The sequence below is a fragment of the Mesocricetus auratus genome, unplaced genomic scaffold (assembly GCF_017639785.1).
Source record: "Mesocricetus auratus isolate SY011 unplaced genomic scaffold, BCM_Maur_2.0 Super-Scaffold_100028, whole genome shotgun sequence".
NCBI lineage: Eukaryota > Metazoa > Chordata > Mammalia > Rodentia > Cricetidae > Mesocricetus > Mesocricetus auratus.
In genome coordinates this window covers 12,942,451-12,969,471 of record NW_024429209.1, presented here as the reverse complement: position 1 = coordinate 12,969,471, position 27,021 = coordinate 12,942,451, and the positions used below count along the sequence as shown (strand labels likewise).

Genomic DNA, 27,021 nt, shown 5'->3' with positions numbered 1-27,021 from the left:
GAATCAGTCATTCATTCACACACCCATTCCCCATCTACCAAACATTCACCATCCAGCCATGCACCTATCCGTCCATCCATTCATGTGCCTGCCACCCATTCTCTATTCAATCTCTCTCCCTCCCTCCCTCCCTCCCTCCCTCCCTCCCTCCCTCCCTCCCTCTCTCTCTCTCCCTCCCCCCACCCCTTCCATTCTGGGTGGATGAGGCAGACCTGGGTGTGACTGGTCTTAGCCACCTGAAAATGCACGAACCTTACCACTGTGTCTTGGGCTATGGCTCCTGGTTTTGTGTGCCTGTAGGAAGATCTGCTTGTCATTCCTGGGGTGGGTGGTGCCATTTCTCATATCTTCTGTTCCTGGCAGCGAGTTTGTCGCCTGGCTCCTGGAAATCGGTGAGATCAGCAAGACAGAAGAAGGGATCAACTTGGGCCAAGCCCTGTTGGAAAATGGTATCATTCACCATGGTGAGTGGAGGAGGTGTGGAAGGGTAGGCTGGGTTTCAGGGAAACCACCCTCCCCCACACTTCCAGGCTGCTGACCATGACCGGGGCTGCCTCATGCCACTTCCCTGGGGGCATCAGAATGAATATTCGCTTGGGTATCAGCAAGGGAGGATGCTTCAGCGAACAGGTGGCCGGGGAGTAGAACTTTCCCATGTCCCTTGCGGCAGACACTGCTTGCACACCTGAGGGGGACAGGTGAGAGTCAGTCCTCACAGAGCTGACCTTGTGCTTGGAGGGAGACGAAGGTAGCAGAGGGTGTCAGTGTGGTGTGATTGGCGCTGGGAAGCACAGAGTGGCGGTCAGCGTGGTGGGGGTCGGTTTGGACCGGGAGCTTGGGGAAGCCTCTCCTGGGAGTGAGGGAGGCAGGGAGGCTTTATGGCTCTAGGCAGGGGGGTGCTGAGTGGTCTGCAGGGAACAGCAAGGAAGACGGCGAGGCTGCTTCCCAGTGGACAGGAGCATGTTAGGAAGTGAGATCAGATGGCTGGGAGCTGGGGAAGAGAGAGACCGTGAGGTCTGAGAGTTCATGGGGGTCACTGTAGAGTGACTCAAGCAGTGGCTGATGCTGTGCAGAGTACGGACCTGCCACACTAAGCCCTGGTCCAGCCTGGGTACTGTGTGGGCCCACCGAGTCAGCTAGGAACCACTGAGCGTCCCGCTGGGAGGGAAGAGTCTTCATTTTTAGAGATTTGCACTTATGGCTGCACACAGCATCTGCTGCTGAGTCTGTGTCCTCAGCAGGATCAGAAGGTAGCTGTCAAGGTCCCTGCAATGTGGGCTCTACACTGGGGTGCTTGGCTTCCATTGCTGCCAAGGCCAGGCCAAATCAGAGGTGCTCACACATGTCAGCCGGGTTGCCGGTCTCCCTCGATGTACTAGGGGACCAGGGGTGGAGGTGGAGGGTGTTCCCAGCCTTACCAGTCCTGGGTCCTTCCAGTCTCCGACAAGCACCAGTTCAAGAATGAGCAGGTGATGTATCGCTTCCGCTATGATGACGGCACCTACAAGGCCCGCAGTGAGCTGGAGGACATCATGTCCAAGGTAGGATGTCTTCTTTGAACCTGTGTCCCCGATCCAGCAGGAGGTCCCTGCAGGACATGCCTATGTCCCTGCAGCCTGCGGCCTGCAGCCTGCTCCTGCCCACCCTGACCTCCCAGCAGTCGAGAGGTTGTGGCTGATTCAGACCTTGCTCTTGCTCGTAGGGCGTGAGACTCTACTGCCGTCTGCATAGCCTCTACGCCCCTGTGATCAAGTAAGTCCCCATGGCGTCCCCTCCTGACAGTACCCTGATCTCTCTGAGTCTCAGTCTCCTCCATCAGGCAGGGTTGATCGCTGACCTCCTCTGTCAGGCCATCAGGATGAAGTTAGTGTGTTTGTGGGAAGTGCTGCATCGATAGTAAGGGACAGGATAGCCAGGCTGACACTGTGTGACCTTGGACAGTCACTCACCACTTCTGTCCGAGTCAGGATGTAAAGTGGGATGCACCCCAGGGCCTTTGTACTCGGTGCTGCTACGGAACCTGTATGTTGTTAGCCCCTGCTTCCTCCCAGAGCCTCCCTGTCAGGAGGGCCTCCCTGGTTGCCTTGACATTTTATTTTTCCTGGGATGTGAATTGAGGAAGGGACACAAATGTGAGACAACTGGTCTACCACCGAGTGCCATCTCCAGCTTGCCCTGGCCACCTCCCTGGCGTCCCACCTAGGAGCTCTCCATACTTCCTGTCAGAGCCATGCTTTCTGGTGCCCTCTGCCTGCATTGTCACTTCCAGGAGCCACCTGTTCCCATGATGCTCCAGGCTATGGAGTCTTGATTTTTTTTTTGAGGTGGGGTCCTTCTGTGTAGCCCTGGCTATCCTGGAACTCACTCTGTAGACCAGGCTGGCCTCGAACTCACAGAGATCCACCTGCCTCTGCCTCCCGAATGCTGGGATTAAAGGTGTGCACCACCTTTGCCTGGCAAACATTTTTTTAATTTAATGGAACTTGTATTTTGATTTTCATTGGCTGCTTGAGTCTGAATTCAAATGGCTGTATGGCAGGGAACTGGCCTCGAGCGCAGCAGCCTGATACCAGTGTTTGCTGAGTGAATGTTTCTATCTTAGTCAGATGGGCCTAGCAGCAGCTTAAAGAGTTAGAGTCATGGAAAGTCTGCTCATGGGCTCCAGACAGCCAAAAAAAAAACCAAAAAACAAAAAACAAAAAAACAACACTGAGTGGGTCAGTTTCTGTTATGAAGCTTGTGGTTGTGAGTGGAGAGACAAGGACGGGGTGACATCACTATTGTCCCAGGGACTTCATTTAGCCTGCTCGTGGTCTGTGAGGTCAGGCCCTGGGAATGATTCACCCAAAGCCCCACCTCCTCACCCACCCTTATTTTCTGCTGTGTGCCATCCTAGGAGGTAGTGGCAGAGGGGCCCAACAGCCTCCTGGGTCCCTGTAGCTTCTGCCTGTGTCCAGTGGCCTCCTGGGTCCCTGTAGCTTCTGCCTGTGTCCAGTGGCCTCCTGGGTCCCTGTAGCTTCTGCCTGTGTCCAGTGGCCTCCTGGGTCCCTGTGGCCTTTGCCTATTTGTCCCCCACTGGCACTCCCTGGGTCTTCCAGCTTGTGGGCCTGATTTCTTTTTTCCTTTTTTTGGATGGTAGTGGGGATGTACTTAGGGTCCTTGCTTAGGCTCACAGCTGAGCATACTTCAGAGGCTCCACCCAGGCCTGTAGAACTGCGAGTTCATCAGCTTAAGGCTAAGGATGTTGCGGTTTGGCTGTTCAGGTCCCACGACCCCAAAGGCTAACAAGGTTGACACCACTGCACCCTCCAGGCTTGGGCTGTGTTCTGTGCTTAGGACCCAGCCTGCAGCTTAGCCAGGTGTCTTTGAACACTTGTGGGTTAGCAACAGAACAACACAAAGGAACAGGGAAGCCTCGCTCATCCCTCCTTAGCGACTTAGGGTTCCTCAGCCTTGGACTGTGGACATTTGATCAGGAGAGGTGCTTCTTGTGGAGACTTACATCCTGTGGGATGCTCATGGTCCCCCGTGTGGCACTCCACCCCAGGATGAACCTCTACACGCAGGCAAAGCTTCCTCAAGAGTCGTGGCTGCACCGAGAGGTCCCCTGGGCTAGAGAGTGTCAGCCGCCCGAGGCCTCCCCTTCAGCCTCTGGCGAGGCAGCTGGCCCATAAGTCAGGAGTGGGTTGGCCTCTTCCCCACATCTGTGAGGATCTTCCCACTGGAGCAGGCAGCGTGCTCCCCTCACTCCATGCTGCTGCTCATTTGCCCACCTCTTCCCCAGGGACCGCGATTACCACCTGAAGACCTACAAGTCCGTGGTCCCCGGGAGCAAGCTGGTGGACTGGCTGTTGGCACAGGTGAGCATGAGTGGCCGCAGACTCTGTGTGGCTCGGGATTAGCCATGTAGCTGGGGACAGCAGCGTAGCTGGGGGCAGACACAGCTCCTTTCTGCCTCCTGTGTCTACAGTGTGACCACACGGGGGACCTCACAGAAAGGGAACTTGCGGTAGCTGTCCCTGTGCAGCAGCTTCCTCTCGTGTAGTGTGGCGTCCTTGGGTGCTGCTGGTGCTAAGTGGTGGTGTTAGCGCCCAGTCTTCCGCCCCTCTGCAGTCTTCTGATCGCTTACTTCGCAGTCTCACGGCGACAGCTGCAGCTCCAGGCACTCATTGCACCTGCACATAACTACAAAGGCGAAAGCAGCAGGGAGAGTTGAGCCGTTCATTTCATGTAATATTAAGGGGGGAATGCCTCAAGTTCTCCCCTGTCCAAGTGGTTTGTCCCCTTAGGTATCACTGGTTGGATGAGCCCCACTTAGATGCTTAACCCAGTCCATGTGGAAGAGAGCAGGGATGTTGATGGTCGCTGGATATCCCAGGATCCAGCCCCGGGTGCTTGGGGACAGACTTACATGCTTGGGTGGTAAGTTAGAGATGAGACTCTGTAGGCCAGGTGTACCTAGCCCCGGAGGAGCCAGCCCTGCTGTGTGTGACCGCAGACCAAGGTGGGTCATCTTATTTGACCCTCAGGATACTCTGGGGTGGTGTGGTCACTATCCCAATGTTACAGATGGGAAGCCTGAGGCTTAGATCACGTGACTTGGCTCTGAGCGCACAGCCAGCTAGGGAGTGATGCGTGGGGATGCACTGCCTTGATAATAACCCAGCTGTGGGCAGTTGGTGACCGGGGCAGCACATGACCTGGCCTTCCTCTTCTGTGCCTCCTGGACCCCAGGGCCAGCGCCAGCAGCAGGGCAGAGGAGGTGGACATGTGGGTGCCCCAGAACCCATTGCATCGGCTACCAAGGCCCAGCAGATGGGGCTGCTAAGGGCCTGGGTGCATTAGTCACAGGAAGGGCCGTCTGGACCATGCAGGGAGGGGCCACGTGTAAATACAGTGTGGCAGGATCACAGCCTTGGGGCCGGTGATTGCCCCTTGGAATCTCAGTTTCCCTGTCTGTGACACGATAGCTGGCAAAGCCCAACTCAGAACGCCTCCTTGTCATTGGGAAACCTGGGTTAGGCCTCCTGTCTGTGCCTCGGTTTCCCCTACTGTCAAGGAGTCAGTCAGAAGATAGATGGAGCATGGTGGGCAGAGGTGTCCCACATTGTGTCTTTGGCCTTTTGTCAAAAACAGCCTCTCTGTGTGCGTCCAACCCTGCTTTGCTTCCATTGGTTTCTTGGGAAGTCAGGTGACAGGACGGTGGTGGCTTTGCTTGCTCCTGTATGCCAGGCTGGCAGGGGTGTGCACATTTCACCTCCAGGAGCTTGGGGGGAATGGCATGACTCCTGATTTAGAGACAAGCAGCTAGAGATGTGTTAGAGAACACTGCCCAAGCTGCCTTCCATTCCCCCTCCAACTTGTCCTCATCTGGGACCTCCAGGTCTGTCACTGTGACCCTGGGCTTGACCTGTGCCCTGAGGAGTCTCCTTGGACTCTGGCTCCTCTGGGGTAGGGCAGACAGGCTAGGCCGGTTCTGAGCCCTTTGCAATCCAGGTGGCCTCCAGAGGCCGGCGAGGCCTCTTACTTAGACCAAGCACTCAGCAAAGGCCACCTGGATTGGCTGTCATTCCCCTCCAGCCCTTCTGCTGCGGGCAGCTGCTCTGGGTGTGTGGAGAGCCTTCCCTGTTGCCTCTGTCCTAAATGCAGTCTTGCTGCTCCCCTGCCTCTGGCCTAGGCTCCCTTAGGAGCTGTTTGTCTTCTTTGTGATCCTCCACTAGTGACACTGTGAGTATTGAGGCCAAGAGTCTCTCCCCAGGGTCCCCAACCTGCCCCCACAGCTATACCTGGTCCCTATGACTGGCCTCACAGCCACTGGAAAGCAATCCGGTCTCTTTGGCTGGGGTAGCCCCTCCACCTTCTACAAGGGGGGCCAGGCCTGGGTGTCGAGTGTCTGGCAGCCTCCCTTCCCTCTGCTGTCACAGTTGTGTGTGTCTGGAAGCCTGTGAACCTGGCGCCTAGCTGTTGGGAGGTGCCCCTCATCACAGCCCTTGACTCGGCAGCAGCTGTGTCTGAGCCTGCCTGCCCTACCCCCACCCGAGGCTCTAGCCTCTTTACCTGGTTTAGCAGCAAGATTTTTTGGTGTTCCAAGCCTGTTGTGGTAAGATACACCTGTCCCCCAAGCAGTTGGGAGGCTGAAGCAAGGGGGCCGGGATTCCAGATTTCAAACTTTCCTGAGCTGCAAACAACATAAACATGCTGGTTTTGGGGGGTGAGATGGGAACCTGCAGCCAGGCCACTAAGGTCAGGCACCAGGAGTCAGATTCCTGCTCCCCATGCTTTGCGATCAGCCAGGCATCCCTAGTTCTGTTGACCTGAGGTAAAGACAGAAAACCTAAAGGAAAGGTGACTGTCACATATCTAGAAATGTGGAACCAGGTGGCTTTGGGAATAGTTAGTAGCCTTGGTGGCATCTGCAGGGATCAGATTTCTGCCCATCATGCCACCATCCTCACTTGGGCGAGGCCATTGAATCCTCACATGGCTTTGTCCCTGGTAAGAGGGGCAGTGGTGCCCCCTTTCCAGTGGTTTGCAGAAGCTCCTGCAGGTTTTCCAGGTACCATGGACGTCATTTCTAACACCAGGGACATGGGATTTGTGTCTGTCACACAGCAGCACAGAGGTTGGTGGCCCAGCTTGCCGAGGCATACCATGAGGTCTTTGAGAGCCACACTCTGTCATTTCCTGCTCTGCCACCCTAACTGTTTTTTACCTTGAGGTCACATTGTGATCTAGAAGGGTTTCAGAGGCACCAAGTATCACACACACCTTTCCAGGCAGGGAGCTGGGAAGAAAGGGACAGTCTATGGCCACAGGAGGCTTACCACGCACATTGCCCTCACAGGAGGCTTACCACGCACATTGCCCTCACAGGAGGCTTACCACGCACATTGCCCTCACTGGAGGCTTACCACGCAGATTGCCCTCACAGGAGGCTTACCACGCACATTGCCCTCACTGGAGGATTTTGCTTGTGTCTCATTGTACACCTTAATTGCCCAGGTTGTTGTAGAAGGGGGCGAGAGTTTCCTTACTAGGGGGGGATCAGGAAAGGGCCGTTGCTGGGAAACCAGAAGCATATAACAGAGTGACTCCCTTGTTACGAGTTTATTAGGAGTAGTTCCAAACATGTTTAGCGACCTTCATACTCAGTTCGACAAATCTCTGCTCTCAGGCTGTCTGCATGTCTCGGGTGGCAGCCTGTCACGGGCTGCACTTAGCTGATTCCCCTCAGAGCACCCCCTTCTGTTTGTTTCAGGGGGACTGCCAGACGCGGGAGGAGGCGGTAGCGCTTGGCGTGGGTCTGTGCAACAATGGTTTCATGCATCATGGTAAGTGCAGGGCCTAGAGTTCTGCTTGGGGCCTTGAGAGCCAGCTGTGCCTGTGTCTCAGCATTGGCTGCTTGTGCCTTGGCCTTCTCTGCCCCCGGGTAGCATGGTGTCCCCCCCATGTGCCTCCCATCACTGTTGCTCGCCCCTCTTAGAGGAACTGTGTTCTCTCTTTAGCGTCTGTCTCCTTCCTCAGCAGCGGTCACTGCGTGCCCGGCATGGTGCTGGGTTATGGCATGAAGGGGCTCAGGGTCCCGCATATGTGCATGTGTGCACCCCCTTGGGTATCGGACAGAACCAGCGTGTGTCATGCGTGCTGATGAGCACGTGCTGTGGTGGGATGCTCGGGCTTGGGCACAGAGACACGCTGCAGAAGTGTGAGCTGGCAGGCCTCAGGTCATCTCCCTGTCCCCAGGTGCTTTGCTTTAATTCACTGGAGTTCGTAAACTTGCTCTGCAAAGGACCAGGCAGGAGATGCTGAAGCAGTTGCCACAACACTGGAACAAAAGGGGTGCGGCTGGGTGCCAATAAAACTTTATTTAGGAAAATAGGCTGGGGGCCATAGCATTCTGAGGGCCATTTGCCTGTCTATGCCCATGGCCCAGCTTTAGGCTCACCTTAGTTGACGTCCCCTAGGCTTAGCTCCCCTGTGGCCTCAATTTCTCTGGTTCCTCCAGGAGCCTTGCTGTCTTGTCCCCTCTACTGCTCACTGCCTCAGGCTTGACCACCCATTGGGCTTGTTTCCTCCCCACAAGCCGTTAGTGCCCTCCGATAGCTAGCGCTGGCCCTGCTGCATGCCCTCTGCAGGAGCCTCTCATTTGTGGGTGAGGATAACCGTGGTCCACCCAGCCTTGTTCCCGGAAGGCAGCCGTCTGGGGATACTGTACAAGGAGGGGCACTTGGGCAACCCTGATGCCCTCAGGGCCCTTCAGGGAGGGAAATTGCAGGCTGTGTAGCTCCCCCGCGCCCTGCCACGAACTCAAATATCTGCTAAAATAGGAAAGGGCCAGAAGTTGGGGTGTGGCTGTGGCAAAGGGCAGGGTTAGCACAGAGTGGAGGAGGGGACAGTACCTCCTGCCACGTCTGAACTGAGCCTCAGAACAGAACCGCGCAGGTCTTCAGGGAGGGGCTTAAGCAGACAGGGAAAGTGAGGCTGAGCGTTGCGGCCTTAGAGCTATCCCAGGGTCGTCTTACTCTGCTGGACGAGACAAAAGTGCAGCGAGGTTAAAGCATTCGGTGGAGGGATTTGAACCCAGGTCTGTGTGCACCTCTCAAAGCTGGGAATCAGGGCCTCACCTGGCTGTGCTGGTGACTCGAATGAGTCTTATTGCCGCCCTGTCTGCTGGGACTCCACCATCAGATACAGCGCTCTGACTCTTCCTCTGGTTCTGGAATCTTCTAACCCCATGTTTACAATGGAGGCTAAATAAGCAGGCTGCTTGGAGCCTGGCTGCCCTGCTCTGATGAAAGTAGTAATTTGTGTGTCTGTTTGTTCCAAAGAGGTAATAGGGGTGGCCAGGAACACAGTCACGTGACCCGGGGGACACTCACACACAGGTAGTTTGCCTGCAGGAGGAGGAGCCCCCGCCTTGAAGAGAGTGGTGTCTTAGAAGAGTTGCTCTGGCTGTCTTGTCCCAGCGCCTCACAGGTCTTAGATTAACTCTGGGCCTCAATGTACCACCCTCTTTTTTTTAAAAAAAAATTCTTGTTTTAAACGTGTGTGTACGCGCCTGCATCCCCCCCCGCACCCCCCCACACTTGAGTTTAGTGGCCCATGGAGGCTACAGAGGGTATCAGATCCCCTGGAGCTGGGGTTGCAGGTGGTTGTGAGCTGCCCAGTGTGGGTGCTGGGAAATGGCCTGGGTGTGTGGTGTGGTGTGGTGTGGTGTGTGTGTGTGTGTGTGTGTGTGTGTGTGTGTGTGTGTGTGTGTGTGTGTGTGTAGGTGCACTCACTCAGCACACGTGTCAGGCCAGAGATGGACATCGGACGTTTTACTCAGCTATACCTTTTTAATTTCCCACTTAGTTTTTGAGACAGGGTCTCTCTCTGAACCCAGAGCCCACCAACTGGGTAGATTAGCTGACCAGCAAACTCTGAAGTTGTGCCGGTCTGTGCCTCCCCAGAGCTGGGGTTACAGACCTGGGACACTTGGCATTTATATAGTTATCGTGGATCCAAACTCAGGTCTTAATGTTTGCACGGCAGGCACTTCACCCCCTGAGCCGTGTCAGATTTTTAAAGAGTTAGAAAGGTGGCCCTTCATGTGGAATTCACACATATTAGCATTGGTGTGCAATTTTGCTTCAGTATAATACTCTCTCTGCCAAGCCACACTTGTCCAGTGCTTGTTTCTAGCCTGTGGCTGCTGGTTGGCGAGGGCTGCTGTCTGACCACGTGCTGTGTGTCTGTGGCTTGCAGTTCTCGAGAAGAGTGAATTCAAAGATGAGTCCCAATACTTCCGCTTCCATGCCGACGAGGAGATGGAGGGGACCAGCAGCAAGAACAAACAGCTTCGCAATGACTTCAAGCTGGTGGAGAACATTCTGGCAAAACGGTTGCTGGTAGGAGCATAGTAGGGCTGATGTGCCTTTCTTCCCCTGACTCTCCTGTGGCCTGGGAGCTGGGCAGCTTCAGACAGTGGTCAGAGCAGGGCATGCAGCTCTGATCATGTGTCTCAGGCCAGCGTAGCCAGGTCACTGTGCCAGCCAGGGCTGCACTCTTCACAAAGCATTGGGGTTGCAGGTGCTCCTGCCCTTTCATCTACTCTACACCCATTGCTTCTCAGTGTCTCTTGAGTCACCTACAGCACTCTAGGTCTCAGGAGTCTTGAGTGTCTGCAGTTGGGAACTCTTAGCAGCCAGGTCAGGAATGTTGGCATCCTAGCCCACTTCGGGGCTGCCTTCTCACATGCCGTGCCTGCTGTCTGGAGCGCTTTCCCATCTACGAAACTCTCAGGTGTCCCTTCCCCTGGTTCCTCTGCTCTGTTCTGCTCTAGCCTGAGCACATTCCCCGTCACGCTGCAGACTGTCCCCTCCACACACAGTCAGCAGTCCAGGTGGGCAGGCGTGTCTCCAGTGCCCGTGGAGTTCCTGCTGACCGATTATGGGTTCATATGTACACGAACCCCAACTCCCTGGATCCCAGCTCGTCTTCTGGCCATCCTGTCCTGGGGGAAAGTGTCGCCCAGTTTCCTTTTACCTCCCTCCCTGGCACTTAGGATCTCCTTCCTTCGTGTGAAAGGGTTACTGAACGCTTGCAGCGAGGGCAGCAGAGAGACTGTCTCTGGGCTCAGGGTGGGGTGGGAGGGTCACAGAAGCAACCTGATAGGTGATCCATCAGCACTGGCCTATGGGAGGAGAGGGTGGCACACCCTCACTCAACATAGGTGTGTTTTGTTCCTACTGTGTGTCCCACGGCATTCCACTGCCTGGTCCTGCGCCCTAGTCTACACCCCTACCCTGTAGACTTGGGGTCCCAGCTGCAGGATCGCAGCCCGTGGGGAGCGGGGTAGCGTTGCCTCAAATGCACCTGGGTCTCGGGCTTTCAGATCCCGCCGCAGGAAGACGACTATGGCTTCGATCTTGAGGAGAAGAACAAGGCTGTGGTGGTGAAGTCGGTGCAGAGGGGCTCGTTAGCAGAGGTGAGACCCACAGGGTGGCCACTCAGGTGGGGCAGCATCCCAGCTGGGCGTGTCTCCATGTCTTTTGAGGTGGACCAGTTCAGCAGGCTCTGGAATGTCACCTGGTGCCTTTCCTCTTCTTGCTCATATGGGGAAACTGAGCCTGGGACTTCCTGTCTGAGCTGCAAGGTGGCTGGGAAATGAGACTGCCTTCCCGGCGTATTCCTCCAGCGCCACCTACTGGGCCTCTGGGGATGTGCAGGGAAAGCAGAAGTCTCCCTTGAAGGGTTTGTCTCCCAGTTCCAGCTCATGGCCTGCTGGGCTAGGAGGAGGGGCTGGGTCATGTTGATGTTCATTCCACATTCTTGGTCACAAAGTGGCCACCCCACCGACCCTTGTGCCCTGACAGCAGAGGTGTCTGACTCTGACCATTTCTTCCCGAGGGAATTAGCACCCACCCTTGCCTTCTTGGGCTTCCCTTTACAGCTCAGAGCCCAGAGCCTGTGCTCACATACCTCTCAGCACTCATCCAGAGGGAATGACTCAGCTTCCTGGTGAACATTCCAGCTTCCTCAGCGAAGCAGGAGAAGGTCAGTGATAGGTGTGCTTGTCCCTCCAGATGGCTGGCCTACAGGCGGGGAGGAAGATCTACTCCATCAACGAGGACCTGGTGTTCCTGCGGCCCTTCTCTGAGGTGGAGACCATCCTTAACCAGTCCTTCTGTTCCCGCCGCCCACTCCGCCTCCTGGTGGCCACCAAGGCCAAAGAGTGAGTGTGACCCCAAGGCTGACCCAGGTCTTGGTCCTCGTGGTTGGGTCTGTTATCTTTGTTAGTCTCCTAGTAGGTGCCCAAGTGCGCGAGCGTGGCTGGTGGCACAGGCTTGGGAACGCAGGCCCGTCAGGGCGGACAGAGTTCTTCCCTCCATGGATTAGGTGGAGTCGGGGAGTGGACAGGGGCACAGGTGTACACAGGACAGGAGTGAGTTGTGTGCTGAGTGGGGTAGGTGTGTGTGACTGAAGAAAACAGAGTGTGCAGAGAAATGGGGGCCACAGAGACGTCACTGGGGATTGTGGTGGCCCTCAGAGACGGCAGGGTTAAGGGGCTTCTGGGGACGAGGGCTCTGGAAGGATGAGGCGTCTGGCACAGAGAACCTGAGGTCACATCGTTCATGGCACGATGGAGGAATAGAGGCAGTGAGGGCTTGGAGTGGGGTGGGAGAGAGGAGGGTGGGCAAGGCCATGGGGCCAGGCCCCGTGGTTCCTTATGCTGTGGGAAGGCCCCGTAGATGGAAGCCTCCCTGGGGCTGCAGGCGGAAGCAGGTGACAAGCTGGGAGCTGCAGGTGACAAGCTGGGAGCTGCCCAGCCTTCGGGGTCAGGGTGGACCACATCTAGACGTAGGTACGGCGGGCATGCTTCTATTTTCAGATTACGCGTTTGGTGCCATGGGCCAGATCAAACAAACGTGACTGTAAGCTGCCAGAGTTTTCAGTGGTTCTCAGTGGCGCGGGGTGGAGGTGGGGGTGTAGGATGACCCTTTCACGGGTTCACCTAAGGCCATTGGGAAACTGTAGCAAAATCATAGTTATGAAGTAGCAATGCAAATAGGTTTATGGTTAGGGGTCCCCATAGCAGGAAGAGCTGTGTTAAAGGGTCTCAGTGTTAGGAAGTCGAGAACGCTGCTCTAGACTATTTTCTGTAAGAAGAGGAGATTTAGGGGAAAGGTGACTGGTAAGGCTTGCCTGCTAGGTGCCAGAGATGGAAGTCTCCAGGGTTTAAAGTTCTGCGAATAGGCTCTCAGGGTAGGCATAGAAGGGATCATGCTGTGTGGCAGGGGACATGGCTGAGGCAGGGAGGCAGAAAGCTGCGTAGCAACTCAAGATAAGTGACACCTGCCAACCCCCTCGCTGGTGCCGCCCCTCGATATCTGCCCCCTGCCAGCTAGTGCCTCCTCTTAATACCCCCCAGCCAGTGCCTCCCCTTGAAATCTGTCACCTTCTCAGCTGGCGCTGTCCCTCTCCACTGTGGTGGATGGCCTTTGGTCTTTACTGTGTGCTTTGGGGATCTGGTTGACTGTGTTTCTAGGTGCCATTCCTTTCAGGGCTGATTTCCAAGAAGTCTTGGAGACAGGGTACAGTGATGGTTGAAGGAGACTCCTAGGTGAGCGGGAACCACACTCCTTTTTCTCATGGCCTGTCCTTCCCTGCCCCTGTGCCTGCTAGGACCATCAAAGTCCCTGACCACCCAGAGGCCCTGTCCTTCCAGATCCGAGGAGCAGCCCCGCCGTGCGTCTTTGCTGTGGGCAGAGGTGAGCTGGAGCCTGGTGTGCAGAGAGAGCCTCTTGGGGCTGCATTGTGTGCACGGGGAGACATGTTTCCGGTGCTAGTGCATCCCAGAACGTATTGCTCTAGCAGAGACCTGCAAAGGCCAGTTGCAGGAGGGGAGAAGGAACAATCGGAAGACATGGAAAGTGCTGGGACTGAGACAGGTTGGTGGGGGGAGGTAGGCTTGCCATCCAGATGGGCTGGGTGTCCCCCCGCCAGGCAGACATAGAATCCAAAAGGCACCAGAGCTCTGAATCTGGAGGTCCCACAAAATCACTTCTGCGGCCACACTGAGCCATGGGCTACCAATCTGAAGCCCCCGTGGTCTGTGCTGCTTCTTTGGGGGCTGTTTCAGGTGCTGTTCACAGTGAGGCCAAGGAGATCCCTGATGCTGGGTTTCCTGACGTTCTCGTCTCGTTTTAAACACCCTCCTTTCTCCCAGAGTTCTACTTACATTTATTATTTTTTAATTTTATTATCTTTATGTTAGTATTTTTGCTTGCATATATACATGAGCACAGTGTCTGTGGAGGTCAGAGAGAGGGTGTTGCATCTCCTGGGATTGGAGCTAGAGACAGTTGTGACCTGCTTTGTGGGTGCTGGGGGTTGAGAGTTTCCTCTAGAAGAATAGTCAGTGCTCTTAACTGCTGAGCCGTCTCTCCAGCCCCTAGAGCAGCTATATCTTTTAGTATTTATCAGTTAGCAAAATACACGTCAATGAAGGCAACTGGGATTTGATAGTATTTTACAGAGGTTTGTATTCCACGTGTCTTTAAAAGGATATTTCTTCCTGGAATTGTTTTGTTCCTTCTCCAGGTGATACCTGGCATTGTCTGTAGGCAGTTTTTGGTTGTCACCATGAGGGAGGGAGTGCCATGGCATCTAGTGGACAGAGGTAGATGTTGCTGGCATTCTGTAGGACCCAGGACAGCCCCACAGAACACCAAGGGTCCCACACCAGGTGTAGAGAGTGAGGTAGCCAAGTAGCTACCGGGGCTTTCGTAGGTGTTCGCAGTGTATGCGGCTGTGTCACTTAGCGTTCCTCAACTAAAAAAATGCCCGAGTTGGTAGACTTAGAGGAGAGTTTTGGTGTGGCTCCGTATCTGGAGCCAATGGACACCATTGTTCTGACCTTTGGAGAGGCGTCACAACAGGAGTGTAGCAGAGTGAAGCCATTCACGTGCGGCCGACAAGAAGGTGAGGAGTTAAGAGGACAGGAACTCACAATCCTTGTCAAAGGCACACTACCAGTGACCCGGGCCGCCCTCTCCCGGCTTCTTATAGTTTCTGTAGCTTCCCAGCAGCAGCAGCCGGGGTCAGCCGGGTTCCAGCCGTCAGTGTGTGAGGCCTTGGCTAGAACCATAGGAACTAAGAAGTGAGCGTCAGCTGTTTCCCATGCCCAGACTCCTGAGTCTCCCCAGAGTCCTTTAAAGAGATGCGCTGCATGTGACTGTCACAGATGGGGACATTGAGGCCAGAGAAGTGAGGTAGCGTGTTGCAGGCTGCAGGGCAGAGGCGCAGTTGGAAGCCCAAGGCTGGGACCTGCACTGGCCGAGGTCCCCAAGGCCTGCACATCTCTTAACTGGAGGCAGCTGGTCATCTGCGTCTATTTCTGAACTCGTCGGTCAGCCCACAGAAGCCTGGGGGCCCACTGTGTGGGCCTTGTAGAGTTGAGAGGGACGGGCTTGAGTCAGGCAGCTGTACTGAGGTCTGCCTTTTCTGAGCCTGTGCTCTTCCATGTCTCTCTGCCACTTGGCTTTGGTCCCTCACTATGAGGTCATGCAGGGCTCTGAGAGATAGGGATCTGAGATACCACCTTGGGCTAATTGCCCAGCTGCTCCCAGTGGCGGGGGAGGGGTGGTGGTGGTGGTGGTGGTGGATGTGGATGTCAGCTGTGCCCTGCCCACTGCAGGTGTCTCTGCAGCTCGTTGGTTGGCAGGTGGGAGGGAGCACAGCTCCCAGATGCAGCTGTTGGTGGGGGCGGCCTGAGCGTGGCTCCTCTTCCTGGCTCTGGCCTCAATTGCTCTTGTTCCCCAGGCTCAGAGGCTGTGGCCGCCGGGCTCTGTGCAGGCCAGTGCATCCTGAAAGTCAATGGCAACAGCGTGGCAAATGATGGTGCCCTTGAAGTCCTGGAGCACTTTCAAGCTTTCCGCAACCACCGGGAGGAGGCCCTGGTGAGCACTCAGATGAGCACTGAGCTGGGCCATGAGCCCTGGCAGCCTAGGTTTTCCTGGCTGAGTTGAGTGTGAGGGGCCCTTTGACAAACAGGGTATTGTAGCTGCAGTGTCTAATATATGCTGTGAGCAACAAGCCGCATGGACCATAGAAGTCGCTGCTGCGTGCTTGGAGGCCTGGGTTCTGGAAGGTTTTGGCAGTCACTCTTATGTCCCCACTCACTCTCTCAGCAAGTGTTTACTGAGTACCTGTCACGCACCAGACATGCTCCTTGGCCTCGGGGATGCAGGAGAGGTGAGGACATTACCTATGCCTCGAGTGTTGCAAAGCTCCTATCTGGAGCCTGTGTTCCAAACTGAAGACTGGGTGTGGCCAGTGTACCAGAGTGACATTTTGGAGGTCTCTTCAGAGGTGGCGTCATGGGTGGGAATCAGACCCGTCTTGGCCCGTCCCTCCCCCTCTGAGCACTAGGGGGCTGGTCCTCTGATAGTGGCTCTTTGCAGGGTCTGTACCAGTGGGTCTACCATAGCCATGAGGATGCCCAGCAGGCACGGGCCAGTCAGGGCGCCCCTGATGAGGACCCCCAGGAAGATGACCAACCCGACTCAGGTAAGGGACTGGAATGTGAGGAGCTCCAGTTTGGCTCTGCCATAATGGCTGATCCTCTTTGTCACCAGGTCCATCCCATTCGGTCCTCAGGACTGCAGCCCTTGACTCCATCTTTAGGAGCTCACGCTGGAGGCCTCACAGTCTAGAAGAGTCTCACTGGGGCCGTGTTTCTTTCTGGGGCTGTCGGGGGAGTCCACTAACTTGTCTGCTTCTAGAAGCTTCTCACATTCCTCGGCTCCTGATTCTCTTGCTGGCTGATGGCCCAGCACAGTTGGCCCAAGTCCTGACAACTCGCTGTCTTTCTGGCTCTCTCCATCTGCCCACGACGGACCCTGATGACACTGTTCCCACTTACTCATCACTGACTCAGGAGTTGGTTCCTTACTGGCTTCCCAGTTCTCCCTGCTGACAGCTGGACAGACTCTCGGGTTAGGGGGCAGAAGTATGCATCTTCTGTGGGCCTCTGTCCTAGCGTGACCTGCCACGGTCCCCTTTGGAGTCACCTTTGGCCCCTCGACTGTCACTGCGTTTCCTCTGCTGGCTGTCGGCAGGCACCACAAACTTACCGTAGCCCACACTGACTGAAGTTGGCTTTCCCCCCAAACCTGCCCTGATCCATCTTTATCCCTCCGGAGTCTCAGGCCTCTTTTTTGTTCTCCCCCTCCCCTCCCCGGTGTCTGCAGCACTCTCTCCCCTCACTCTGTCCTTCTTTCTGTCCACACACGGTCTGACCAGTTCCCACCACCCTCACTGGCACTGGTTCAGTCTGCAACTGGTTTCTACCAGGCTGCCCACTGTCCTCTCCCCGGTTGTCCTCTGCCACATGCCACACGCAGTGACCTCACAGAACGAGAACAGAGCCTTCTGGTGGCCCTCTCCCCGCAATCCTGACCGCAGGCTTCAAAGTCTGGGGGTCCGGGCTAGCCTGGCCCCCCTGTCACCTCACCTCTCCTTCCTTCTTGCCCTCTGCTCTGCACTAGCTGAATGTACCCCTGCCCCAGCATCACACTTGTGTGCGATGCCCGGGCCCCTGTCCTCCACTCACACGGATGTCATCTCCTCAGATCACCCCATATGTCCTGAACACATAGTCCTTTCTGGACCGGGTCACAGAAAGATGTGAGCTTAGCAAACTGAAATCTGAGCAGAGCAACCAGCTTCAGTGCTGGCTCCATCCAACACCTCTCACGTCTCGGCCTCTCGGTTGGCATTATACAAGGTGGCCCTGGCACCTTTGAATCCTCTTGAGAAAGAGAATGTCTCTTCCCTTCTGTGGATCCAGTGGGGACCGCACTGGCAGTTCCCTGCTGTCTGTAGAACCAACGGGGGCAGTGGGGGACAGCTTCCACTGCGAATGCGCACTTGGGTCCACTCCGGGAGGGACTCCTCCGTGGGTAGGATAGCGGACCAGCAAGCAGGGGAAGCTACGGTATGCTTGTTGGAGTGTGTCTCCGCCGTGGCCCACCCGGGAGTGCTGGGTGCAGTCTCACGCCTACGGCACAGGGCTGCTCTCAGTGTGGTTTGCCCCTCTGGCTTCCAGCCCTGCCCCTGCTATCCCTGGGTCCCCAGCTGAGCCTGCATGACAACAGCGCTGTGGTCAGCCTGACGCTGGAAAATGTGCACTTGGAGCATGGTGTGGTCTACGAGTATGTGAGCACGGCCGGAGCCAAGTGTCACGTGCTGGAGAAGATCGTGGAGCCCCGCGGCTGCTTCTGCCTGGCTGCCAAGGTCTCACTCTGCCAAGTCCCGCCCCAGCCATCCCCACTCCACCCTGCCCCATGCCCAGTCCCACCCCCAGCCTGCCCCCTCAGCCCCTAACGGGCTCTCTTCTGCCCCAAGGTCAAGGTAGCTGATTGCTTAGCCTTGGAGCCCTGATATAGTCGTTTTCCTAGTGCTCACCAGCTGCAGAAGTGGGGTAGATAGATGGTTATTGTTCTTTTAGCCTCACTTTACCTTTCTCCAAAATGGGTATGTCACAGCCCCAACCTTTTAAGGTGTCATGGTGCAAAAAGGGTCCCTACAGGTAAGGGCACTCTGCCCCCACGGTACCCAGGCATGCTCAGTAGCTGTCCTCCCTCCCACAGATCCTTGAGGCCTTCGCCGAGGACGACAACATCTTCGTGCAGAACTGTGGCCGGCTCATGGCCCTGAGTAGCGCCATCATCACCATGTCCCACTATGAGTTCCATAACATCTGTGACACCAAGCTGGAGAGCATCAGCCAGCGGATCAGGTGTTACCAGGAGGTATGTGCCACCCACACTCTTCTCTGCCAGTTCGCCCGAGTGAGGCTAAACTTCAGTCGTGGGCAGGCTATAGATGAACGTCAGGCACAGCTGTATCCAGGTGCCTAAGCAATCCCCGTGGGAGTCTGTTTGTTCACGTCCGCTCACTCTCAGGCTGGGCCTTCGCCGGTGGTGACCAGATGGCCTTGTGGCTGTAGCTGCAGCGTCCCCTGTCCACGTGGATTCCCAGGATGCTCCTGGCTCTGTGCTCTTGCCCTCCCCCAAGCCTTGTAGTGTGAGGAGGTGACCGTGCTCGACCCCTTACCTGAGGGTCCTGAGACATGGTCCCTACGACATTACAACAGCCGACACAGAGAAAAGAGTACACGTCAGTGCTCAGTGTCACACACTCGGCTAGACTGTCCCTGGGAGAGGTACTCGGGGCCTCGCTCCAGTCACAGCTTTTCCGTTTGGGAATGTCGGGTCTCAGCCAGGATAAAGTGGCTCCAGGGGTATGCAAGGACCCCCTGATGCTACCTCACACCCCCTTGTCCCCGCCTCTCAGTTCGCCGTCCAGCTGAAGAGCAGGGTCAGCCCCCCCTTCAAGCAGGCACCCCTGGAGCCCCACCCGCTGTGTGGCCTGGACTTCTGCCCCACCAACTGTCACGTCAACCTCATGGAAGTGTCCTACCCCAAGACCACCCCTTCGGTGGGCAGGTCCTTCAGCATCCGCTTCGGACGCAAACCCTCCCTCATCGGTCTTGACCCAGAACAAGGTACTTGCGTGTGTCTATTAGACGTTGTATTGGATCTCACCTTGCAGATGAGGAAACAGGAGGGTGTCAGGAGGCCACTGTCCCGGATGGTGTTAGTGACTCTATTATCATCAGGGACCCAGGCTCCTGTCTTTCTGTATATCCTTTTTAGTTTGAGCCTTTCACCTTCATGATGCCTCTCGTGGTAGAATATGGCTGCCAGAGTACCTGCCATCGTGTCTGCATTCTAGGCAGGAGAGAAGACCTCAGGAGTTAAAATGTGTTATCAACAAATGGCAACTCCCTTCTCAGGGTGACCTGTGTTCTAAGAGTGTCGTAAAGGTTAAAGTTGCTGTTTGTTTTCCTCAGTCCAGAGGTTCAGGCAGGGTCCCCTCTGTGTGAGCCTGGACCTGTTTCTGAGTAAGCTCCCCCACCCTCACTGCAGGCCACCTGAACCCCATGGCCTACACACAGCACTGTATTACCACCATGGCTGCCCCATCCTGGAAATGCTCATCTGCAGTAGACGGGGACTCCCAAGGCCAGGGTCTCATTGACATCGGCTTCGGGTCAGCCATTGGTGGCCCCAGCCAGCAAGACAGGGGCCTGAGCTTTCTACTCAGACAGGAAGACCGAGAGATCCAGGATGCGTGCCTGCAGCTCTTCACCAAGCTGGACGTGGCCCTCAAGGAGATGAAGCAGTATGTCACCCAGATCAATAGGTGAGGCCAGGCCCCGGTTTCTCAGCCCCGCCCTCCCTGCAGTCCAGATGTCATTGTTCACAGTGACTGGCATGAGCACCACAGGGGGTGGTGGAGGAGGGACAGGAGGAGGAGCAGAGGGAGGAGGCAGAGGAGGTGGAGGAAGAGAATCAGAGGAGGAGCAGGGGGAGGGGCAGGAGGAGGAAGAGCAGGAACCATTGTAGATCTAGAGACCTGAGAAATGCATTAGCCAGGAAGAGTGTCTGCACCAGTATAGGGACCTGCTTCCTGTATGCTACCTGGAAGGAACGTTTTGGACCAGTCAGGCCCATTTGTGTGAGGCCAGGTATCAGATAATGCGGAGGGGAGTTAATTCTGTGTGGTGTGGGGAAAACTGCACAGTAGAGTTTAAGAAACGCTCCTAACTTGGCCCGTGTTGTGGGCCCTGAGCATGTAGAATATTTGTAGCATGCCTGGCCTCTGCTTGTTCACGACCGTGGTGTCCTCCTGCAGCTAACAGCCCAGACTGTCTCCAGACACTGCCAAGTATCCCCCGGTGGGAACATTTATTTAAAACTCTTGCAAACGTATGGTCACTTACAGGGACTAGTGATGTCCTGTGTCTTGTCTTGTATATGTTTTTTCCCTATGCTCAAAGCAGCCTGCCACATGGATCCTGATACTACCCCATTTTCCAGAGGAGGAAACAGAGGCACAGAGGGAATAACTTGCCTCTGACCTCTGTTACCCTATGTCCATGGGAGAGGGTCAGCAGGGCTCTGTCTAGCTGTGCAGCTGGTGCTGATGCCTGATACTCATTGTAGCTGTCCGCCAGAGGCCAGAATCTGCCTGCCACCCGCTTTACTTTTTAAATAAAAATTTTACTGTGCACATACCTGCCAGTGGTGTGCTACAGCGGCAGAGTCGGTGGCTGTAACGGAGGTGCTTTGATCTTCAGACTCTGGGTTTCTTCTTCACTTTTTTTGTTGTTGTTTTCTTTTGAGACAGTCTCATGAAGTTGAGGCTGGCCTAGAGCTTGCTATGTAGCTTAAGTTCTTGACCTTATATATATTTTAGTTTTTAAGAGTGCTGGGACTCCAGGTGTGGGCTTCCATGCCTGGTACCACAGCCCCAGCCTGTGTGAGGTGTTTATAGCTAGGTCCAGCAGGAGGTAGCACTGGACACCCATGGAGTTGCTGGTGGGACTTCCAAGGGAGGGAGAGGTACTGGGTGCCCCCCCACCCCCGTGGAGTCAGAGATGCGGTGAAGCTGAGCCCCGTGTGGCAGTGTCCTGCTGGCCTGTATCCTCATCTTCAAAGCCTTTACCTTGCTCTGGCAGGCTGCTGTCCACCATCACAGAGCCCACTTCAGCTGCACTCTGTGACCCACCCTTGGTGGAGGAGACCTCATCTTCCCCGCCCGTCAGTGAGGAGAGCGAAGTAGACAGGACCGATCATGGAGGCATCAAGAAGGTGTGCTTCAAGGTGTCAGAGGATGAGCAGGAAGACTCGGGCCACGACACCATGAGCTACCGTGACTCCTACAGGTGCGTGTGACCCGAGGGAGGCCATAGGACAATTGAGACTTCGAACTTGTAGGAAAGTCAAGACTGAAATTTCTCAAGATGGGGGGGGCACCAGTCTCTGGGGCTAACTGTGTGTTTGGTGGGTGGAGGTGCAGAGTCAGGGGGATCTGTGCCTCTCTTAGAATATTCCAGAATGCCTCCTTGGCTCCCTTGCCCTGAGTTGAGCCCTGGGAGCCTGGTACATAGACACCGTTCATTCAGTGTTACTCCGTATGTTCACAGGTATAGGAGAGTCCGGGTTCTGTGGTGGTGGTGCTGGTGGGCTCTGTAGATTCAGGGAGAGAGACATTTTCTGCCTCCGAGGATGGGGTTCGTACTCCTGCAATTGTTAAATTTATTCTGAGATTTCCAGCAGCGCATTAAAGAGCAGACAAAAAGCAGAATTTCCTGTGATGTGACAGGTGACCCTCATTACTACAGAGAAGTGGGGTTCCCCAGTGGAAAATTACATGGTGTCTGACTCTGGGGTCAGAGTCTGTCTTAGCCTGCAACGTGTGGGCAAAGTTTGAAGCCGCAGGATTGAGGGAACGCTCCACCTGGCGGTCAGTCCCCTTCCTGTGTTCAGGAGATCTGCCTGGTCCCCATGGCCACCTTTCACAGTGTCTCTGTGGCAGGGTGTCCTAGTCACTTGGCGTTCTGTGTCCTTGGAGCATTGTCTCAGATTCCCCCACTTGTTGGTTTTCATTCTCCTGTCTTTGGCTCTATGATTTTTTCATTTGTCAAAAAGCTGTTGGTGCAGTGTTGGCCAGGTGGTTTCTTGCTCTCCGGTCCTACTGAGTTCTTTTTGGTCAAGTGTAGTGTGGGTGGGTCTGTCCAGGCCTCATGAGAACCCCGAGGTGCTCAGAAACCTGGGTGACACTGAGACACCTGAGTGAAGAAAGTCCCCGTATGTGTTACTGAGCCTGAAGGAGTTCCCCCACCTCAGACATGGGACACTGGCTGAGCTGGGCTGGCCTTATGCTGCCTCTAGCTGGGCCGTCCAAGGCAAGGAGTTTTGTCTTTTCCCCAGAAGGTAGGTTCCAGGAGCTGGGATGAAGGTGACTCAGGGTGTCTCTTGTCCCATTGCAGTGAATGTAACAGCAATCGAGACTCTGTCCTGTCGTACACCAGCGTGAGAAGCAACAGCTCCTACCTGGGCAGTGACGAGATGGGCTCAGGTGAGCAGGCGTGGCCATGGGAGCGTGGCCTTGGACAAAGGGTCTTTGCTGGGGAGCATGTGATGGAGAGGAGGCTGCGGTGGGGACTTGAGGGCTGCTCTGTTACATTTTGTCATCTTCAGCATTATGGGATGGGCGTTTGCAGATGCGGGGGCTACTGTCTGGTGGTCCCCAGGAGGTAGGCATGAAGGTAGATGACTGGACCGACCTTGGCCTTGCCTCATGAACTAGATGGTGCTGTGCTGGGGACATTTAGCCAAAGCCAGACACTTTCTGATTTTATTTTTTTCATTTTAGTCTATTTGCTTCAGACTTTAATAATTAAAAAAAAATCATTTGTGTCCATGGTGTAGCTTAGTGGGGAAACAGCTGGCCAGCATGCATGGGACCTGGTGCTGTCCCCAGCTCTACAAAAAAAAAAAAAGGAAAAACTTATCTGATACCAGGCTTCACCTCTACACGATTCATTATTGAAAAGTCCCCTGAGGGTTCAAGACTACCTGTCCTCCATGAGGTCCCAGACTCCTGGGTCTCAGGCCGCCACATCCGTTCTCCCTTTCCTGTGTGTCCAGCGAAGTCTGTGTATGAAGATGTAATCTTAATTCTTTACCAGTTCAGTATAAGGAAGGGAAGGGGAAGGATAGCGGAGCTGAGAGCAGACTTTACATACTTATGAGCATATGAGCCGTGTGATGGATGGGAAGGCTGTCCCGGGAGCACTCCCCGAGGGTGCTCGTGTGAGGGAGCTGGAGCACTCCCGAGGGTGCTCGTGTGAGGGAGCTGGTAAGACACAGACTCCTGTCTGTAATCCTAGCACCCAGGAGGCTGAGGTAGAAGGATTGCTGGAAATTTGAGCTGGGCTACGTAGTGTGTTAGGAGGCCAACCTGGGTGTACAGAGTGATACCATCTCGGAAGTGAAGAAAGGCCAATGAGGCGTCTCTGTGGATGGGGGGGTGTGGCTGTCCAGTCTGGTAACCCAAGTTTGATTTACTGGAGCCGCATGTTGGAAGGAGAAACTGACTCCCACAAGTTGTCCTCTGACCTCCGCATGAGCCCCACAGCCACCCCCGAGAAGACAAATAAATGTAACTAAATATATTGTGAAAGGGAAAGAGAACGCGGGGAAGGGAGTGCTAGCTGAGTGGCGGGTGGGGAGTCTGCGCAGTCCCGCTCTCAGAACCGAGGCCGTCACTGCCTACCAACCCTGCAAGGCTTCGATGCCTATGGCCTGTTTTACAGATGATAAAACTGAGTCTCACAGGGCTGAAGACTTGGTCCGGGGGCTTGGCCAGGGCCTGGGCTTGTCAGATTCACATTCTCTGCGGGTTCGTGGTTCTGTAGCTGTGGTAAGGAAAGCTGTTGGGAAGGTGGGACAGCAAGGCTGATGGCCATGTCTTGTCTTTGCACCAGGGGACGAGCTGCCCTGTGACATGCGCATTCCATCTGACAAACAGGACAAACTTCATGGCTGCCTGGAGCATCTCTTCAACCAGGTGGGACATTGTCCCACTGTGCCTTGGGTCACTCATCACCCTGGGGTTGGGGGGCACGCTGTGGGTGGCAAGCCCCTACTGCGCTCACGGGAGCTTCTTGTCCCTAGGTGGACTCCATCCATGCTCTGCTCCAGGGCCCTGTGATGAGCAGGGCATTTGAAGAGACCAAGCATTGCCCCATGGAGCACAGCTGGCAAGGTGAGGGCCTTCGAAGGCATGGCCACTTGCGGGCTGTTCCTCATCTGTGCGACAGCTCTGGGAGGGCCTTGGTTCCATCCTGCGGGCCAGAGCCAGGGCACTTCAGTGTTGGTTCAGACTGAGCCAAGGGTTTCTTTCTTTTTTTCCTGGGCCTGTGGGGTGAGCATGGGGGCAGCCTGGAGCATGACCTCAGTCCCTGTGCTGACTTCAGCTAGCCTTACTCACAGAATCTGTGCACATCACAACATTAGTCATTTTCATTTGTGGTCTATATTTTTTTTTGCTGATGTAACTTTTAAAAACTAAACAAAACTCTCCCTATTAGAAATTTAGTTTCATAAATACCACATTAAGCTTCATGTAGTTGAAAAACCAATATAATATACCACTAATTAGCAATAAACCAAAGCCACATACCTGTTTAAAATGGTAGCAAAAATGTCCTCTGCACACACTGGTCCTGGTGGCTGCTCAACGCTTACTTCAGGGCTTCCTGAGGAAAAGAAGTGCCAAGGGCCTCCCTGGGGAGGGTCAGGGATGCACATCCCAGGTCCTCCCACTCACATTCAAGCCGTATAGCCATTTCCCTCCCTCCCTATTCATCCTACATCCATGCACCCACCCTCCATGTCTCTACACTCCTTCCCTCCTCACCATCCAACCCCTCTATCCATCCACCATCATCCACTGCTGTTCATCTGCTTACCTACATGTTGACACACATCACCTGCCCATCTGCCTGCCATCCGCTGATACACATTCACCCACCTCCCATCATCCCTCTCTCATCATCTACCTTCCATCCTCCTGTGTACACACATTCACCTATCCATCTGCCTGTACATTCACTGCCATCCATCCATCCACCTTCCTTCTATCCATCTGCCTACCCCCACATCCAACCCACATCCACTTATCCATCATCTGCCTGTACACATTCATTGCCATCCATCCATCCATCCATCCTCCATTATCATCTGCCCTCCATCTGTCCGCCTACCTACACATCTACCGACATCCAGCCATCCATCTACACACATTTACCTACCCTCTGTCCATCCTCTCCTTCATCATCATTTGTGTACGCCCTTCACCCGCCTACGTACGTCCTCCTGCCCGCTCACTCCACCATCCCATCCACCTATCCATCTGCAGTCCATGCCCCATCCACCCCATCCACCCCCTACCCACAAACCCACATCTTCCTCTCCACCCACCTGTCCACCTGTCCATTTCTTATCTAGGCACCAATAACTGATTCCTGCTTATATGTGGCCTGCTCTGGACACTGTGACTCTGAGATGAGTCACTGCTTTCCTGACTTCTGGGGTTACTCGCTGCGTGTAGGGGACCCGATTCAGATAGGCAGCCACCATAGGGTGGAAGTGGCAAAGAATCGGGGAGCCTTGGACTATCCCTCCTGTGTCTTGGGAGCGCTCTTCCCTAGTGATGGGCCTCAGAAGTCAGAGGTGACACGGAGGGAACAACCCACAGGTGTCTCAGAAACCTGAACAGGGTCTAGTGCCTGCCTGACCTTTGACTGGTCCTGCTCAGGGCAGATTCAGGGTCCAGTAACCTCACAGCCTGCCTGTCTGCCCTTAGATAATTCCTGTCTTTCCCGTTCCATGCCTGGACTGGAGCAGTTGGCTGTGGCTAAAAGGAGGTCATCCTGAGAAGCCTGTAGCTACAGCTTCCAGTTCCAGGAGAACCAGCAGTGATTGATTTGTAATGCCTGTACTGGGTTGGTTACAGCTTTGGGGGGACTAGAGGGAAGGAGTGCAGAGACCGATTAATAGTGTCTGTCCCGGATGTGGTTTGTGACACTTACCATAACTTTGCCCTCCACTGCCGGCGGATACCATGAATGCTGCCAGTTTCCTTGATCTATGTTAGTGAGTTTTGTAATCTGGTGACGGGACACAGGCGTTTGTGCCACCGTTCTTCAGAGCTGCCTCTGTCCTTCTGACCTCATGCCACTCTGTTGTCCCAGAGTTCAAGCAAAAAGGAGAGTGCACGGTCCGCGGGCGGAACTTCATCCAGATCAGCATCCAGGAGGACCCTTGGAACCTGCCCAGCTCCATCAGGACCCTGGTGGACAACATCCAGCGATACGTGGAAGGTCAGTGGGTAGGGAGGGTTGGTGGAGGCCTTTGGTTCTGATGTAGGCTGGGATGTTGTCTGGAAGGGGCCTATCCATGTGTCCCTGTCTTCATGTCTAGAGAGGCACAGAGTAGCAGAGCCATTCCTAGTGAATGTCCTCACCTGGTGAGGCCCCAGGCTCCGTGTGGCTGGAGGAGCCCTGGAAATGGAACCATTTCTACTGAGGCTTCTTGCAGTCATGGGCTGGCCTGGGGGACTCATTCCTCCTTGGCTCGCAAAACTGGATTCTATCTGGGTCCTTATTGGTCGTCGAGGTCACACACTGACGCTCGCTGGTTTGAGTTGTCAATGATGCGGGAAATTGCCGTTTCCTGACACCTTAGCAGCCAGCTGCCCTGTGGCCTCACTTGAATGAGGACATTAGGTACTTACACTCATGCCTACCACACATCTACCTATTTGAGCCTTTGGTCATCTAAGTCAGGGACTCCCAGGAAAGAACAACTCAGGCCATGCGCAACTGGAACAGGAGAAAGAAATTGCAAAGGCGTGACCATCTCAAGTCAAGACATTCCGGTTTCTAAACAGAAGTAGGTTACTAGCATGAGTCTGGGATCTGTCTGCCAGCAAGGAATCCTTTCTTAGCCACTTCTGGCTGTGTGACCTCTACACCTTCCTTGACTTCTCTGGGCCTCCATTTCTTAGCTGATGCTGTAGGCTCACCACTCTCTCCGTCACATGTTGCTGTGAGGA

General features: G+C 55.0%; 1 protein-coding gene across 1 annotated transcript in view; it reads left to right on the top strand.

The window, feature by feature from the left end:
* Positions 1–27,021, top strand: part of Prex1 (phosphatidylinositol-3,4,5-trisphosphate dependent Rac exchange factor 1) — a 155,990-nt gene that overhangs the window by 117,539 nt on the left and 11,430 nt on the right. Inside the window, exons 11-30 of the mRNA XM_005074413.4 lie at positions 364–464; positions 1,438–1,541; positions 1,703–1,752; positions 3,785–3,860; positions 7,259–7,331; positions 9,748–9,890; positions 10,877–10,969; positions 11,568–11,716; positions 13,168–13,253; positions 15,307–15,443; positions 15,948–16,053; positions 17,594–17,781; positions 18,138–18,299; positions 18,844–19,054; positions 19,479–19,755; positions 21,074–21,280; positions 22,388–22,476; positions 23,888–23,970; positions 24,078–24,168; positions 26,159–26,287. Of these exons, the coding sequence (XP_005074470.1) occupies positions 364–464; positions 1,438–1,541; positions 1,703–1,752; positions 3,785–3,860; positions 7,259–7,331; positions 9,748–9,890; positions 10,877–10,969; positions 11,568–11,716; positions 13,168–13,253; positions 15,307–15,443; positions 15,948–16,053; positions 17,594–17,781; positions 18,138–18,299; positions 18,844–19,054; positions 19,479–19,755; positions 21,074–21,280; positions 22,388–22,476; positions 23,888–23,970; positions 24,078–24,168; positions 26,159–26,287 (2,555 nt within the window). The remainder of the gene's footprint in view (positions 1–363; positions 465–1,437; positions 1,542–1,702; positions 1,753–3,784; positions 3,861–7,258; positions 7,332–9,747; positions 9,891–10,876; positions 10,970–11,567; positions 11,717–13,167; positions 13,254–15,306; positions 15,444–15,947; positions 16,054–17,593; positions 17,782–18,137; positions 18,300–18,843; positions 19,055–19,478; positions 19,756–21,073; positions 21,281–22,387; positions 22,477–23,887; positions 23,971–24,077; positions 24,169–26,158; positions 26,288–27,021) is intronic.